General features: G+C 53.6%; 6 protein-coding genes across 6 annotated transcripts; 4 read left to right on the forward strand and 2 right to left on the reverse strand.

Annotated features, from left to right (window-relative positions):
* Positions 1-371: 371 nt before the first annotated feature.
* On the forward strand, positions 372-1,034 carry CTAM01_04310 (uncharacterized protein; the record flags this gene model as incomplete). Its single annotated transcript, XM_060520340.1, has 1 exon — positions 372-1,034. One exon carries the CDS (start codon positions 372-374, stop codon positions 1,032-1,034), a length of 663 nt encoding a protein of 220 aa, XP_060384985.1.
* A 1,314-nt stretch (positions 1,035-2,348) lies between these two features.
* On the forward strand, positions 2,349-4,658 carry CTAM01_04311 (uncharacterized protein; the record flags this gene model as incomplete). The annotated part of the gene is made up of 5 exons (XM_060520341.1): positions 2,349-3,330; positions 3,395-3,456; positions 3,523-3,951; positions 4,012-4,074; positions 4,140-4,658. The coding sequence occupies 5 exons, from the start codon at positions 2,349-2,351 to the stop codon at positions 4,656-4,658; spliced, it is 2,055 nt and encodes a 684-aa protein (XP_060384986.1).
* Positions 4,659-7,094: 2,436 nt separating this feature from the next.
* CTAM01_04312 (uncharacterized protein) lies at positions 7,095-7,647 on the reverse strand (the record flags this gene model as incomplete). Its single annotated transcript, XM_060520342.1, has 2 exons — positions 7,095-7,552; positions 7,608-7,647. The coding sequence occupies 2 exons, from the start codon at positions 7,645-7,647 to the stop codon at positions 7,095-7,097; spliced, it is 498 nt and encodes a 165-aa protein (XP_060384987.1).
* A 1,571-nt stretch (positions 7,648-9,218) lies between these two features.
* On the forward strand, positions 9,219-9,795 carry CTAM01_04313 (glucose-repressible protein; the record flags this gene model as incomplete). Its single annotated transcript, XM_060520343.1, has 2 exons — positions 9,219-9,649; positions 9,702-9,795. Coding segments are annotated over 2 exons (525 nt in total), but the record flags the coding sequence as incomplete, so codon positions are not given.
* A 538-nt stretch (positions 9,796-10,333) lies between these two features.
* Positions 10,334-11,183, forward strand: CTAM01_04314 (emopamil binding protein; the record flags this gene model as incomplete). The annotated part of the gene is made up of 3 exons (XM_060520344.1): positions 10,334-10,735; positions 10,797-10,932; positions 10,993-11,183. 3 exons carry the CDS (start codon positions 10,334-10,336, stop codon positions 11,181-11,183), a joined length of 729 nt encoding a protein of 242 aa, XP_060384989.1.
* A 368-nt stretch (positions 11,184-11,551) lies between these two features.
* CTAM01_04315 (norsolorinic acid reductase) lies at positions 11,552-12,758 on the reverse strand (the record flags this gene model as incomplete). The annotated part of the gene is made up of 3 exons (XM_060520345.1): positions 11,552-11,643; positions 12,203-12,385; positions 12,620-12,758. The coding sequence occupies 3 exons, from the start codon at positions 12,756-12,758 to the stop codon at positions 11,552-11,554; spliced, it is 414 nt and encodes a 137-aa protein (XP_060384990.1).
* Between the last annotated feature and the right edge of the window lie 27 nt (positions 12,759-12,785).

Below are 12,785 nucleotides of genomic sequence, written 5' to 3' on the forward strand. Positions count from 1 at the left end.
CATCCATTCATTCTTGATTCGATGCAGCTAATCTTTGACTTGGCATTAGGTTAACCAGCCGAAAGGCTACTGTGCGGCAGCTGTCGCCATCTTAGTGCACCGTCTGTGATCAACTGTCATCTACTTTCCGCCATGTGGTCCAGCTTCGAGTGTGGAGGGAAGGAAGAATAAAGCTTCGTCCGGAAGAGACGGCGCGGAATGGCTGGTCTTGGGAGTCTAAAGTCTTGGAAACCAGCCTGTCAACCACTTGTGGCACGTCTTGGGCAGCGCGAGTCCTTCCGCATAAGCAACTCTCCAGCGGCCCCATTCCCAATGTTGCAGCTTCATTTTCTGGGGAGCAAGTCTGTCTTCGCCATTGGGTCCGCAAGCCGATGCTCAAAAGACAAGAGTTTACCAAGACCATCCATCGTCGCTCTTGGCTGCGTCCAAGTGTTGTCATTTCGTCCACCCTCTACGAACAGACTGACTCTAAATCTCTTGAGTCTGGGGGCCAAAACTCCGGGCAGCCTGGCCTAGATGGCGATGGCCGCGCATTCTGCACCGGAATTGTTTGTTTCGAGAATCGAGACCTGGTCAACACAAGCTTACTTGACTATTCCATCTTGGCTCTCGCCCAGAGTCGTAGTCTACCCCCTGAAGGCGTCCATGCACCCTACGATCCCATCCACCTGCAACGTTGGTCGTCGACAAATGTTGCCTCTTCCAAGTGCCGACAGAGGAAGAGGAGCCATGATGGCATGGGTTTGTCTCTCCAGCGAGAACGAACTCCCCCATTCTACATGGACCCCAGGCCCGTTGGTCAGGAATCACAACGGCGGATGTTCCCAAGGGTTACACTCCTCGTCTTTGCCGATATTCGTCGCCCGCCCCGGTTGCGCAAGGCCCTACACACCAAAACACGCTTACCTCTTCAGACGGATGCACCGTCACTGCCTCAAGCTTTCTGTCATCCAAGCCCCTTGGACGCAAATCTCGGTGCTCACAGTCGGCCAAGCCGGTCAAACGGCACTAGAATGCAACTCGAGCGATTGTGACAGCACCAGCAGCCGCGGTGATCTCCTGTGAGAGACCAGCAACAATTCCAGGCCGCGCACATTTGTCTCATTCGTCGCATATCCTCCAGACAATCCGAAAATAGCTCTCGCGGATGATCTGAGACGTTCGCGAACCTCGACCGCTATCTGATTGAACTCTTAGACGAACTGGTTTCTATCGGTGCTCCATTCATGCGTTCGGACTACCTAGGCCAGCCAGCAACTCGGAACCTATTGCGAACGTTGTGGCGGGCTTCTAAAAAGGGACTCTTCTAAAGGGCCTTCTAAGCAGCATCAAATGTCATTGTCTCAGGAACTCGCCTGTACGATGTACGGGGTAATTGCCGCAAGGTTTTTCCAAGATGGACATATTATCCGCCACCCTCTGGATCTCTTTTTTGTTTGGTGGCTGGGCTGAGCGGATGGTCGAACCCAAGCTGTGCTGTGGGCTCCGTCCCCAAACGCACCCAAAACAGCGAAACATCGCGGGATATCTCCCTGGCACTTGCTCGTCGCTTATCGTACACGCCAAGGCCAACCCTCAGACGCGCCAGTTGGTCTAGCCGGTCAGGAAGACGCGGGAGGAAGGGGCGGACACCTTTTGATTGTCCTGGAGCCCTGGACCAATTCACCAATACAATGTCTTGACTCGTCTCCGCGTTTCCACCATCCACGAGCTGTCTCTGGTAGCGCTGCCGCAGGTATCCTATATCGTGGACGGAATATTACTACAGCCGGTCCAGACGCTGCTTCGGGGGGGGGGGGGGCTCTTGGCACCGCAAATTTCGCCTCAAACGTCTCTCGACGTCCGGACTAGTGTCCGTCCCCTTCCTCAACCAAGTTCTTACCTACACTCACCATGCAGTCACCGAGACTTCACTTCAAGATAATCAGGGGAAATTTCCCTCATGCATGCATTGCATTTACTGCATCTCAATTACTCGACAAGTCTCGACAAGTTGCTGAAATCATCGGATCGCCTTGCCAAGAGGTCGATGGAAAAGGATGATTCGCCGATCCCAACCTGTGACTGGCCAGCGCCAAACTGTCGTGCGGCGTGCCGCGCTGATGGTGCAGTAGCCGCGTCTTACAGTATGTCGCCTACGGAGTATCCGTACTGCGTACAGAATCCTGCTGCTGACAGGCATCAGTGCGAGCCAAACGTCTACTCATCACCGACGTAGTCGTTAGGGCATCTTCGTGCCTCTCTCTCTCTTCCTACCTTACCTTGCCCATCCATAGCTATAGCACCACCGGTCCATTTATCGTCTGAATCTTGTTCGACACCTCTTTGCCACTTTCGTTTTCTCGATCATGTCGGCGAAAAGCTTCGCTGAGTCGAACACGTTCTATCGGCCCGTTCACTCACGGCAGGCGGAATCTTGGAGGAGGCCTCTCGTCCTCGCAGCCATTCTATTTGTGCTCTGGTTGTGGAAACTCAGTGAATGGTTCCATGGCCGGAATGTAATCCTTCATCCAAAACAAGGCCCCTTCCCAGTCTTCACCGATTGGGATGACATACCCACGAGCGAGAAGCTCCTCTGGGTGCGATGCGAGCTACCCGGCATGTTTCCCCTGGGCCGTGGCTACATGTGCGCCCGATTGACCGTGCCGATGGATTACCAACGGCCCTTGACTCAGTCTGCCGACAACCCCAAGGTCCATGTCGCTATGGTTCTCCTCCCCGCTCTCGGCCACGGCCTAGAGACGGGGCGTTTCTCCGAGTCCCCGCTTCTCCTCAACCCGGGCGGACCCGGCGGGCCAGGCACCACTTTCACCTTCCCGCCGTTCGGTCCCACTATCCAGGCCGCCGCCGGAGGCAGCGTCGACATCATCGGCTTCGACCCCCGCGGCATTGGCGCCACGACCCCACGGGCTGACTGCTTTGTCGACACCAAGCCCGGCGAGCAACCTTCAGCCGCGGCTAACAACCTTGCTTATATGCACAGACTGACCTGGCTGGCAATGGCTCACGACATCGGTCTGCCAAATGCCACGTCCGGCGCCTTGGACCAGCTTGCACAGCGTGCCAGGGCGTTGTCCAAGCTGTGCTCTCAGAAGGATGTCGAGGAGGGCGGATTCGAATACATGGCTACGCCTAATGTAGCGGCAGATATGAAGAGCATCATCGGCGCACACGATGCCTGGCTTGAGGACAACGGGTTCGACACCACGCCACTCAGTGCCGGCATGTTGTCACCCAGCGAAGCTGCTCCTCCTTCAACAAAGGGGAAACTAGTCTACTGGGGGTTCAGCTATGGCACATTCCTAGGACAAACCTTTGCGGCCATGTATCGTACGTGGCAGCCCAATGTCCTTCATGTAAGATAGTAAGGGCTGATCTTATTTATGTTACACAGCTGATGCGGTCGGGCGACTCATTCTGGATGGCGTCGTTGATGCCAAGGAGTACGATATACCTGTGAGTTCGTATCCGTGATATATCATCGTTGTCCAGGTCACTTGGATGCTAAAAAAAGAGTGTTAGACGTGGATCTCAGCCATGCGAGACGCCGACGCAGTCCTGGAAAGGTTCTTCTACTACTGCCACCTCGCCAGGGACGCATGTGCCCTCTACCGTCTAGGCGACGGCGGCTCAGCGCAAATCAAGAAACGATACGAGCAGACAATGGCCAAGCTCCGGGCTGATCCACTCATCGTCGTCTCCCGCGCGGGACACATGCCCATCGTGCTACTGGAGGCCGACATACGGAAGCTGCTCTTCACCTCGCTTTACTCTCCCACCAAGGTCTTTCCCTTATTGGCTGTTCTGCTGAACCGTCTGCATGTGGGCGATGACCTCTCTGATGTGGTGGTTGCGCCTGATTTCGGCTTCACCTGTGACGCGGATCTCAAGATGGTCATTTATCCCGAGGAGAGCCCCAAGGCGATTGGATGCAGTGACCGGAGGTACAAGGTGAGGGCAAATACGAAGCATGGGTCAGGAAGAACATCTGCTGACGGGCCTCTCTACCAGCGTAATGAGACTCTGGAGCAAGTCTTTGACAAGGTATCCAAGGTCACCTCTTTCGCTGACGTCGTAAGTCCCATCAGCCAGTCTTACCAAGAATTGTATATGATCAGCTGACTCCCTTCGGCCTCAAGTTCTTCCCTCTCATGATGTACTGCGAAGGCTGGGACATCCAAGCCAAATTCCCCTCCCCGGGCTGGGACGCGAACCTCGAATCCCCCGACCCCGTCAACACCTCCTTCCCGATCCTCTTTGTCGGAAACACCCACGACCCCGTCACGCCGCTAGCCCAGGCCGTCGCCGCGTCCCGGAAATTCGTCGGCGCCGGCGTCTTTGAGCTCGAGGCCGAGGGGCACTGCACCCTCGCCGCGACTTCGATCTGCGCGATCCAGAAGATGAGGGCGTATCTGCACAAGGGCATCGTGCCGCCGCCGGCTGCGATTGCTGCTGACGGACGGATTGCCGGGTGGGATAAGTGCAAGGCCGACGAGCGGCCTTGGAAGCCTTTCCCGGCTGAGCTGGCGGCGGAAGAAGGAGGAGAAGGAGAGGGGGCACTGCACGCGGAGGACTTACATGTCTTACAGGGGTTGAAGGATGTGCATGCCGAGATTGTCGGCCGGTTGACGCCACCATTGAAGCTGCGTTTGCAGTAGGGGCATGTTCGAGGTCGCGCCTTCGCCGGACTTTGAGACCATGTTTTGCGAAAGATTGGCATTATCGTACGCGTTGGGCGCCTCGGTGACAATTCGGCATTAGCTAGCACGTTGTCGCATTTTCTTGATGTCGCGATCGGAAGAAGACATGTGGGATTCTACTGGATGCGGTTTACCCTACATCGCAAGCTCGCCGGCGCGCGGCGAGGGTGATGTGAGCAAAGTGGGATGTGATGGTGTGTCTTCGTGATGCCCGATTTCTGCCCAATACTGTCTCACTCTCACGTGTATGAAGTGGAAGGTCACTCAGGACTGGAGAGACACCTCATATATCATTCCAGATCGTCACAGATGTGCCGATGACACCCATGTTTGATTTCCAAGGAAGGTTTGAGGCCATATCGTATAAAACTTTAATCAAGTTGGGCTATATCGTGTTGTGCGTGCCAGCATGTAAACATGCGAGAGGCGTTCCATGGCATGGGGGTCTTGCACAGGATGCTCTCATCAGCGCCAGCAGATATCTCGTACCAACAGGGGCATACAGCTTATGTGCCGCGTAGCCTTGAGATTCCTTAAGCCAGATGGAAATATCTGGACAATAGGGTTGGGTCGGAATATGTGCACCTCAGCACCCTCTCACTTGACAGAACATCAACGCTGTTCGACAGCCATGCCGCTTGACTGCCACGGGTGGATTCTGTCGGTGTCAAGGTGTAAACTTCCTCCTCTGTCCTCTGGGCCTTATGGGTCTCATTTGATTTTCCACATAGCATCAGCCCCGTAAGCGATATCAGAGTCCCCTCAATTCACGCATGGCCCCAGTGATTTTACGCCTGCGGTGTAACCTCGATGAAGGCGGTGATCTGCCGTCTGCGGGGTTTGACCATGTCATTTCGTGCCCTTGTTCGCCAGATCTGTTATTCCACTTGGAAGCGTATTCAAACCCTGGAAGTGTATTCAGATCCATTGGTCTCAGGTCCAGATCTATTATCCATTTCGAAGCAATTCAGGTCGCTGGTGTTAGGCACGAACACCATTTGGCATGGGAGTTTATCTGCCTCCGCTGGACTGATGTGGTCCTGTGTAAGAGGAAGAAGGGGATGGGAATGTCGTTCGTTCGTTGCTATCTACCAATCGTATATTTCTGGTTCTCGTTAGCAGCCAGTAGTCTTATGTGGCATCTTCAGACTCTGGGAAGATCGAACCCTGGAGCGTGTCGCCGATGACCATGGCAGAACTGGTATATCGGATGTAGTCCACTCTGTTTGTCCTCTTGTGGTGCCCTCCCAGCAGTAACCCTATCGTTAATGAATTAAGGAAGTGGGAGACAAGAGATGTGAATTAGAGAGAACAGAAGATGAGCAATTGAGAAGTCGAGATGGGAAAGAAGGACTACCTCTTCTCGGGTGAACGAATATCACTCTTGAGCATGTCTCCCCTAGGTGCATGCTTGCCCAGTCTTCAAAGCTACACATGCTTGACCTGCTACAGCCATTCTCTGCAAGCGCAGCTCGTTCCAGGCAGATTCTCCCGTGCTAACCAACAAAGGCAGAATAACAACAAACCTACCCCTCAGTCAAGGGCACGGCCACGGAGCGGTCTGCCCCTGCAATCCGAGACCTGAGGTCGAGATTCGAGATGCCCCGCGCCCCCGTCGCCGAACGGACTTACCCGCCGATGCGGTCGATGACCAACTGTAGCATCGATCATCAGGGGTTGAGAGAATCGCTGCACGGAGAAAAGCTGGGTAGGCGGGGCCACGCCAGGCGCGCCTTAGCGTCCACGATCGACGCATCGTTCCATATCTCGGTGCCGCTTCTCCTTGTGTCTTCTGCACGGGTAATTCGATCGGGCGCATTCCCCAAATGCAACAGCCCGCGTGCTCATGGAATAGCATGGAGGGGTAAAGCCAGGGGCGCCGACGGCTGCATTGACCAGAAAGACACGCGGCGAGAAGCTATTGAAGGACAGTTCGTATGAGGGGCCTAACTTAGGACAATGAGCCGCGGCTTGATTTGAGTCTCGGGTTCAGGCTAGAGTTGACAAGCACAAGGCGTAGCGACGTTCAAGGGAGCTAGGACTGTCAACAGGCACTGACAACAAGCTTACACGAGGAACTCAGAATTGGGTCACCAGCCCAACAAAAGCTTGACGACGTACAAGTAGCTCTAGAACGGCGGCGGGGCTACAGGTTACTCCGAGGCTCATGTCCTGACGACGCTAGGCTCCGCTGATTGACATAACACGGCCTTACCTTATTGAGTGGAATGCGGACGGATATGTTGGAAGCAGTGTCTAAGAATGAGACGTGCCCAGCCGAGGGGCAGAAGAGGGGTAGCAATCGGGTTCCTCAAGGTCCGCTGTAATAGTGGCTTCAGTGCTTCAGAAGCAAAATGGACAGCGAGAGCGACTACTGATGTGATTTTGGCGATGTCATTGCTGTGACGTAGTTTCCGTGGGATGTTTTCGGATTCGGGAAGTCGGACAATGGAGACACGGTATAAGCAAACCGGGAGGAGGCAAACGTCGCGACGAGGGGCACGAGATCAAAAGCTGGTGTACGTAGGCGAAGATCTGAACGAGAGTGGATACGATGTGCAACGCGGCCCAGCGAAAATTCCGCATGTTGTCGTGCACGAATTCTGTCAACCGAATTGATGGCGAGGTAAGACGGTACGAGCAGATGCGCCTGATACTCTCCCGTAAGAAAGTACTTGCTCTGTTGGGAAACGCATCGGTCTTTTCCTCGCATCGTATTCGTCCGTCCAAGGGTAAAGCTGGGCCATGCCGCAATTGTGGCATCAGCATCACATGAGACGCAGCGTGGAGAATTCCCCATGCTGCAGGACAATCAGCCGCCTTTGACCGGAGAAGAACGTCCGAGCATAAAGCTGAGAGTGACAGAATGTACCAATAATAAGGTATGGGGCAGGAGGCAAGACTTACGCAGTAAATGGAAGGGAAGGAGACGGGCCTTCTTCCGCATCGTGTTGTGATTGTTCCCAGTGGCTCGTTCATCGGGGATCTCGATGACATACAGGCGTGCTTGCTGTGGAGGGGCGAATCGGGAAACAGTCAACTGTTTCGTAGGTTGCGGGAATTCGCCGGGCTGCGCAAGTGCAAATTGAAACCCGCATCTTGCCGCATCCAGACGACCGACTCCATACTCCAGAAGGCAGAGGGGCAGACGCGGACTCTGGGGGTTGGCAGCTGCGATGTTGTCTGGATTCTCGAACGCTTTGGGTGGTCCAGAACGGTCCTTGGATGGCTTGCTGGGCCCAAAGCACAAAGCTACCTGGCGGTGTCGTCACTTCGCATGGAGCTCTATTGTAACGCAGCGAATCAGCAACACAGTGGTTGGCGCTGTCCAGTAGGCTCATTGATCTGTGCTCACCCGGTGAAGCTGAGTTCGAGTGGTTGATGCTTGTTCATAGCTCTCCCGTCCCGTCGAATCTGCTTTTACTGCTTGCCCTCTTTGCGCTCATCGTGTGATCCACTGTGGCTGCGAGCCTGCTTGGCTTCCGTGGGTGAGACCGGGAGAGTGTGGATGTGTTTTCCAATAATGGGAGATGATGGGAGATGATGTCCCGGAGAGGGTGGGGAAAGTAGACAGCATGATCGAGGTTTGCAAAAATGCCATCCTCTCTGAAGACAGGACGTGTAGCCTGGTTGGCTGGCCACTGCTCGCAATCGACAAACTGACGTATTTCGGTGGCCAGCATTACGCGACTGACGCGAGAATGGACATGTCTTCTTTGCATGTGGCAATGGTTGTCTTTGCTGCAATCGCGGATGGACCAACGACCATGCAAGTCCCATCGTATTGTGCGCCTAGAGATGCAAGTGGGGTCCTTCTATGGCATGGGGGGGCCGCAAAGATTTAGAGTACCGCAAGGTACGTATGTATGTATGTATCGTGGGATGCTGAAAGTGGAAGCCCAGCCTCAGGCCCATACACAATAGGTCCACCATCCAGGTCCATGCGGGGACACTACCAATTCCGTGCCTACCCACCTAGGTATGACGTTCGTGCGTCTACGTCCTCCTGACGTCACTTTGGGAATGCACGGTAGGTAGCTTGCCCAAAGCTCCTGCAGGTTGCCAGAGCTGTATGTAGCTCTCCTCATCTGTGGCTGGTGCGACTGCCAAACAGACATGGAAGGTCCGCAAGGAGCCACCTGGGCCACCTCTTGGTCATTTTCGATAGAGACCTCCCTTTGGCTTCTGGGCATTGGCCATACTATCCATCCTCAACTTCCACTAACTGGAGTAACTGCGAAGGATGTCATAGTCTATGACGACATTTCTTCAGTTCACATGATAGACCCTGAGCGTCTTTGCCATGGGGTGAAACTGCGCTCTAGCCACGAGTGGGCAAGCCCGGAGGAGGGGCAAGACACGCGCAGGGAGAGACAAGCCCGATAGGCACGGCCCAAACTATTGCATTCGGGAACTTGACAAGGAATCAAACGAGGGGGAGGGGCAGACAGACGGAGGGGCAACCTGCGATGTACCTTCCCATGCTATGATGGAGCGGGAGGTACCTCCTTCCTTGAGGTGTCGTTGTCTCCCATCCGTGAGGTGCCTTCCTTCCTTACCGACGGGTATTCGAATGATCAAACTCAACCTGTCAGCGGGGCAACTTCCGCAAGGCAGAAAGGCACCACGCCGAAAAGAGGCAGCAGCTGCCTTCCCTCCATACGAGAGGGCGCCTCGAGACTGCTGCCAACTTCTTATATAAACCTCTTCTTCCCACCACCACTACCACCTTCTCTCTCCTCTTCATCACACTCACAATCAATCAACTTTCAATACAAACAAACAACACCACCAACCAACCCACCAAACAACCCAACCTACTTCACAATGGAGACCATCAAGAACGCCGCCAACTACGTTTCCGAGTCTGTCCAGCAGGCCGGTGCCACCGCCTCCAAGGAGACCAACAAGCAGGTCGCCAAGGACGACAACGTCTCCATCGGCAACCGGTAAGCATTCCTTCCACCTTCATGATGGCTTTTAACTAACATCTTTCTTCAGTGCCTCCGCTGCCAAGGACGCCGTTGGCGACAAGATCGACGAGTCCAAGCACGACTTCAAGAGCGAGGGATACAAGGAGCAGGCCAAGCACTAAATCATTCCCACGATACCCAAACACCAGGGAATTTTCAATGAGTAGGCGTTTGGAACGGATCGGGACACGCAATGAGGCAGGAATACCTGGGAATTGATCACGGATCTTCTACCTAGAATAGCTTTTAATGCCACTGCATTGCTAAGATCACATCGAATTCCTATTTATGAGTGACACCTGTCATAATCGAATATTTCTGTTCCTCAAAGTCCTTATTTGATCACAATCTGATTTGTCTAATTACTCAATCTATGGCACCAAACATACTAAGTTATGCCACCTCTAGGCTTTCCACCAGATCCCATCTGAAATCATGATGATTTTCACTCGATGCAACATCTATCCTTGCATAATTCACCAATGGTCTCCACTTGTGTTGATGCTTTCCCCACACCGGGCCTGGGGTTCCGGTGCACGGATCCTTGGCTTGAACGTCGCAAGACTGTTGGACGTGACAACATACTACTGGCGCGACACAACTTCATCAACAATCATCAAGAACGAATAGAGTCAATTGCACGTCACGCTCCTGCCTACCATGTCCAACACATCTTCAACCTTGCCGCCGGATCTGTTCGATCAGACAACGCTCATTTCCCTGGCAGCAACCGTCGTCCTCTTGTCCATAGCTATCGCTGTGTCTCGTCGAGTCCTCCACCCCGCCACATCGACGAGCTATCGCGTCCTCTTCATCTGGCACGCCTTTGATGCTTTGATCCACTTCTTCCTCGAGGGCAGCTTCCTCTATCACTGCTTCTTCTCTTACATCCCTCTCGCCGACGTGCCCGACGCCGACCTCAGCGGTTTCCACCCGACCCCGGCCAATTTCCTCGGTCATTCAGATCGCATCTATGGCGCCCAAGCGGGCGGAAGCAATCCCTTTGCGCAGTTGTGGATGGTTTATGCGCGGGCTGATAAGAGATGGGCCGGCGCGGACTTGGTATGTTGCCGAAAAGGGCTGTTCCAGAGACGAGATGCTGGCTAACTTGTTGGGCCCCTAGGGTGTGATTTCGTTGGAGCTCTTAACGGTGTTCGGCGCCGGACCGCTGGCGGTGTGGATCTGCTACAGCATTGCTAAGCGTGACCCCAAGGTCAACATTTGGATGATTGTCATCGCAACGGCGGAGCTTTATGGCGGTGAGTTGGCAACTGATGTCTGGCGTTCCGGGAACGAGTGGGTCAACTGACATGATCTAGGATTTATGACCTTCTGCCCCGAATGGCTGACCGGCAACATCTACTTGGACACGAGCAACTTCATGTACCTTTGGGTGTACCTCGTCTTCTTCAATATGCTATGGGTTTTTATCCCGATCTATGCCATATACGTGGCATATGGAGAGATTTCCGCTGCTTTCAAGGCCCAAGGCGTCAGGAAGAACCTATGAGCGTATATCTCGAGGCCTATGAAGCTATTCATGTACTACATAATGTCAGCTGTTGCCAAATTGCCCTTGTCGTAGCCTTTGATCGAAGCCTCGTGCGATTTTTTAACTTTTGAATCATCTTGTCTACCCTATCTTGTAGCTATTTCGTCTTACATGGAAAGCTCGCATTGTTGCTCTTAATTCTTCTCTCCAAGGTGGTCATTACCAAAGACCGGCTTGTCTTCCTGATACGTATCATACTTATATTCACTGCCTACGTGGTCGTCCCTGAGCCGAGTTCAGCCTTTTGACGGTTTCGCGCAACGTCGAGGCAGGCTCTAGAGCCTCAAGGTATATGCCATACCTTCGTGACTTTGGCACAAGCAGATTCACGACATCTTCCGAAACGAGGCCGGTGAAGTGACGTAGCCCAGATTGAAGCCGTCCAGATCAGAGACGTCGACCCACTTCTCCATCGGATCTGCTACAGTCATGGAAGAGCCGACAGCAGAAGGGGGAGATACTACTCATAGCTCCTTTCGCCAGATGAAGGAGGCGTCCAAATTGGTGTTCCGGGTGTGGTCTTGAATATTTCATAGAGTCTCCTAGCCTTGTTCGAATCAACTTGGTTGCTACGTTCTTCCAACGATAACTTCGCCCTGTAGATCCAGGTCCATCCGCTGAAGAGCGCCGAGATCGCTGGACCTTAAGATTTCTCGTTGCTCATGACCCGACAGCATGAGAGTTATGCAAGCAGACAAGATATTCGAGGTTCAAATTGCCTTCAGCTTAGGCCGCCCTCGAGCTCAACCAGGCGAAATGTATGTTTCCCAGAGTATCAAGTATATGAGATACGCGGGCTTTCTCAGGCCCTCGACGACGAAGATGACGTAATCGGACTTGTTTGCCTCGAAGACTACAAACTATCAAACGTAAGTAAAGCTATGGAAATCTCGGCAAGATAGGGTCAATGTCTTCGACATGATCAAAGATCCCGCAAATATTGGCAGTCCAAATATCCTGTAGTTCACTCGCGCCACGTTTGTCATACCCGCTCAAAAGGTTGTACGGAAAACCGATGTCGAAAGGATAGGCAGTTTCGATGTCATCAAGGTCCTCTCTCACCAGCCATAGACTTAGGGCCTCGATGCGGATCCTAATGTGATCGACTTTTCGACCGCCCAAGATGGGGGAAACATGGGGTGCCTTATGGAAGACGTATGCTAGAGCAACCAAAGTAACACAACCTTCTCTCCGACACTAACGCCTCGCGCCCGTTACCCGTCAAGTGCATATCTGAGCCGACTTCTTTAGTCTAGTCCCTAGGCTTGAACGGCACGTGGCCGAGCGTGCTCCACAATACTAGGCCATGCTCTATGCCAGGCAGATTGGGATCATGATCCTCTCGAAGTCCGGGTCAGCAGCAGACCACCTGGCTTGATACACTGAGAACTAACCCGAGTCTTGATGCCGGGCATAGTCGTTGCACATGACCACAATCCACACGGGAGTATTAGCTATGTTAAAGTATAAGACGTTACCCGAGGTGAAGAGCTGGTTCAGCGAGCGCATGATCTCGGGGAGATCGGCGGTCATGTCCCTGAAGTGGAGGTGGCGAGGTCA

The sequence above is a fragment of the Colletotrichum tamarilloi genome (genome assembly GCF_030869305.1).
Source record: "Colletotrichum tamarilloi strain Tom-12 chromosome Unknown Scaffold_10.1, whole genome shotgun sequence".
Taxonomy (NCBI): domain Eukaryota; kingdom Fungi; phylum Ascomycota; class Sordariomycetes; order Glomerellales; family Glomerellaceae; genus Colletotrichum; species Colletotrichum tamarilloi.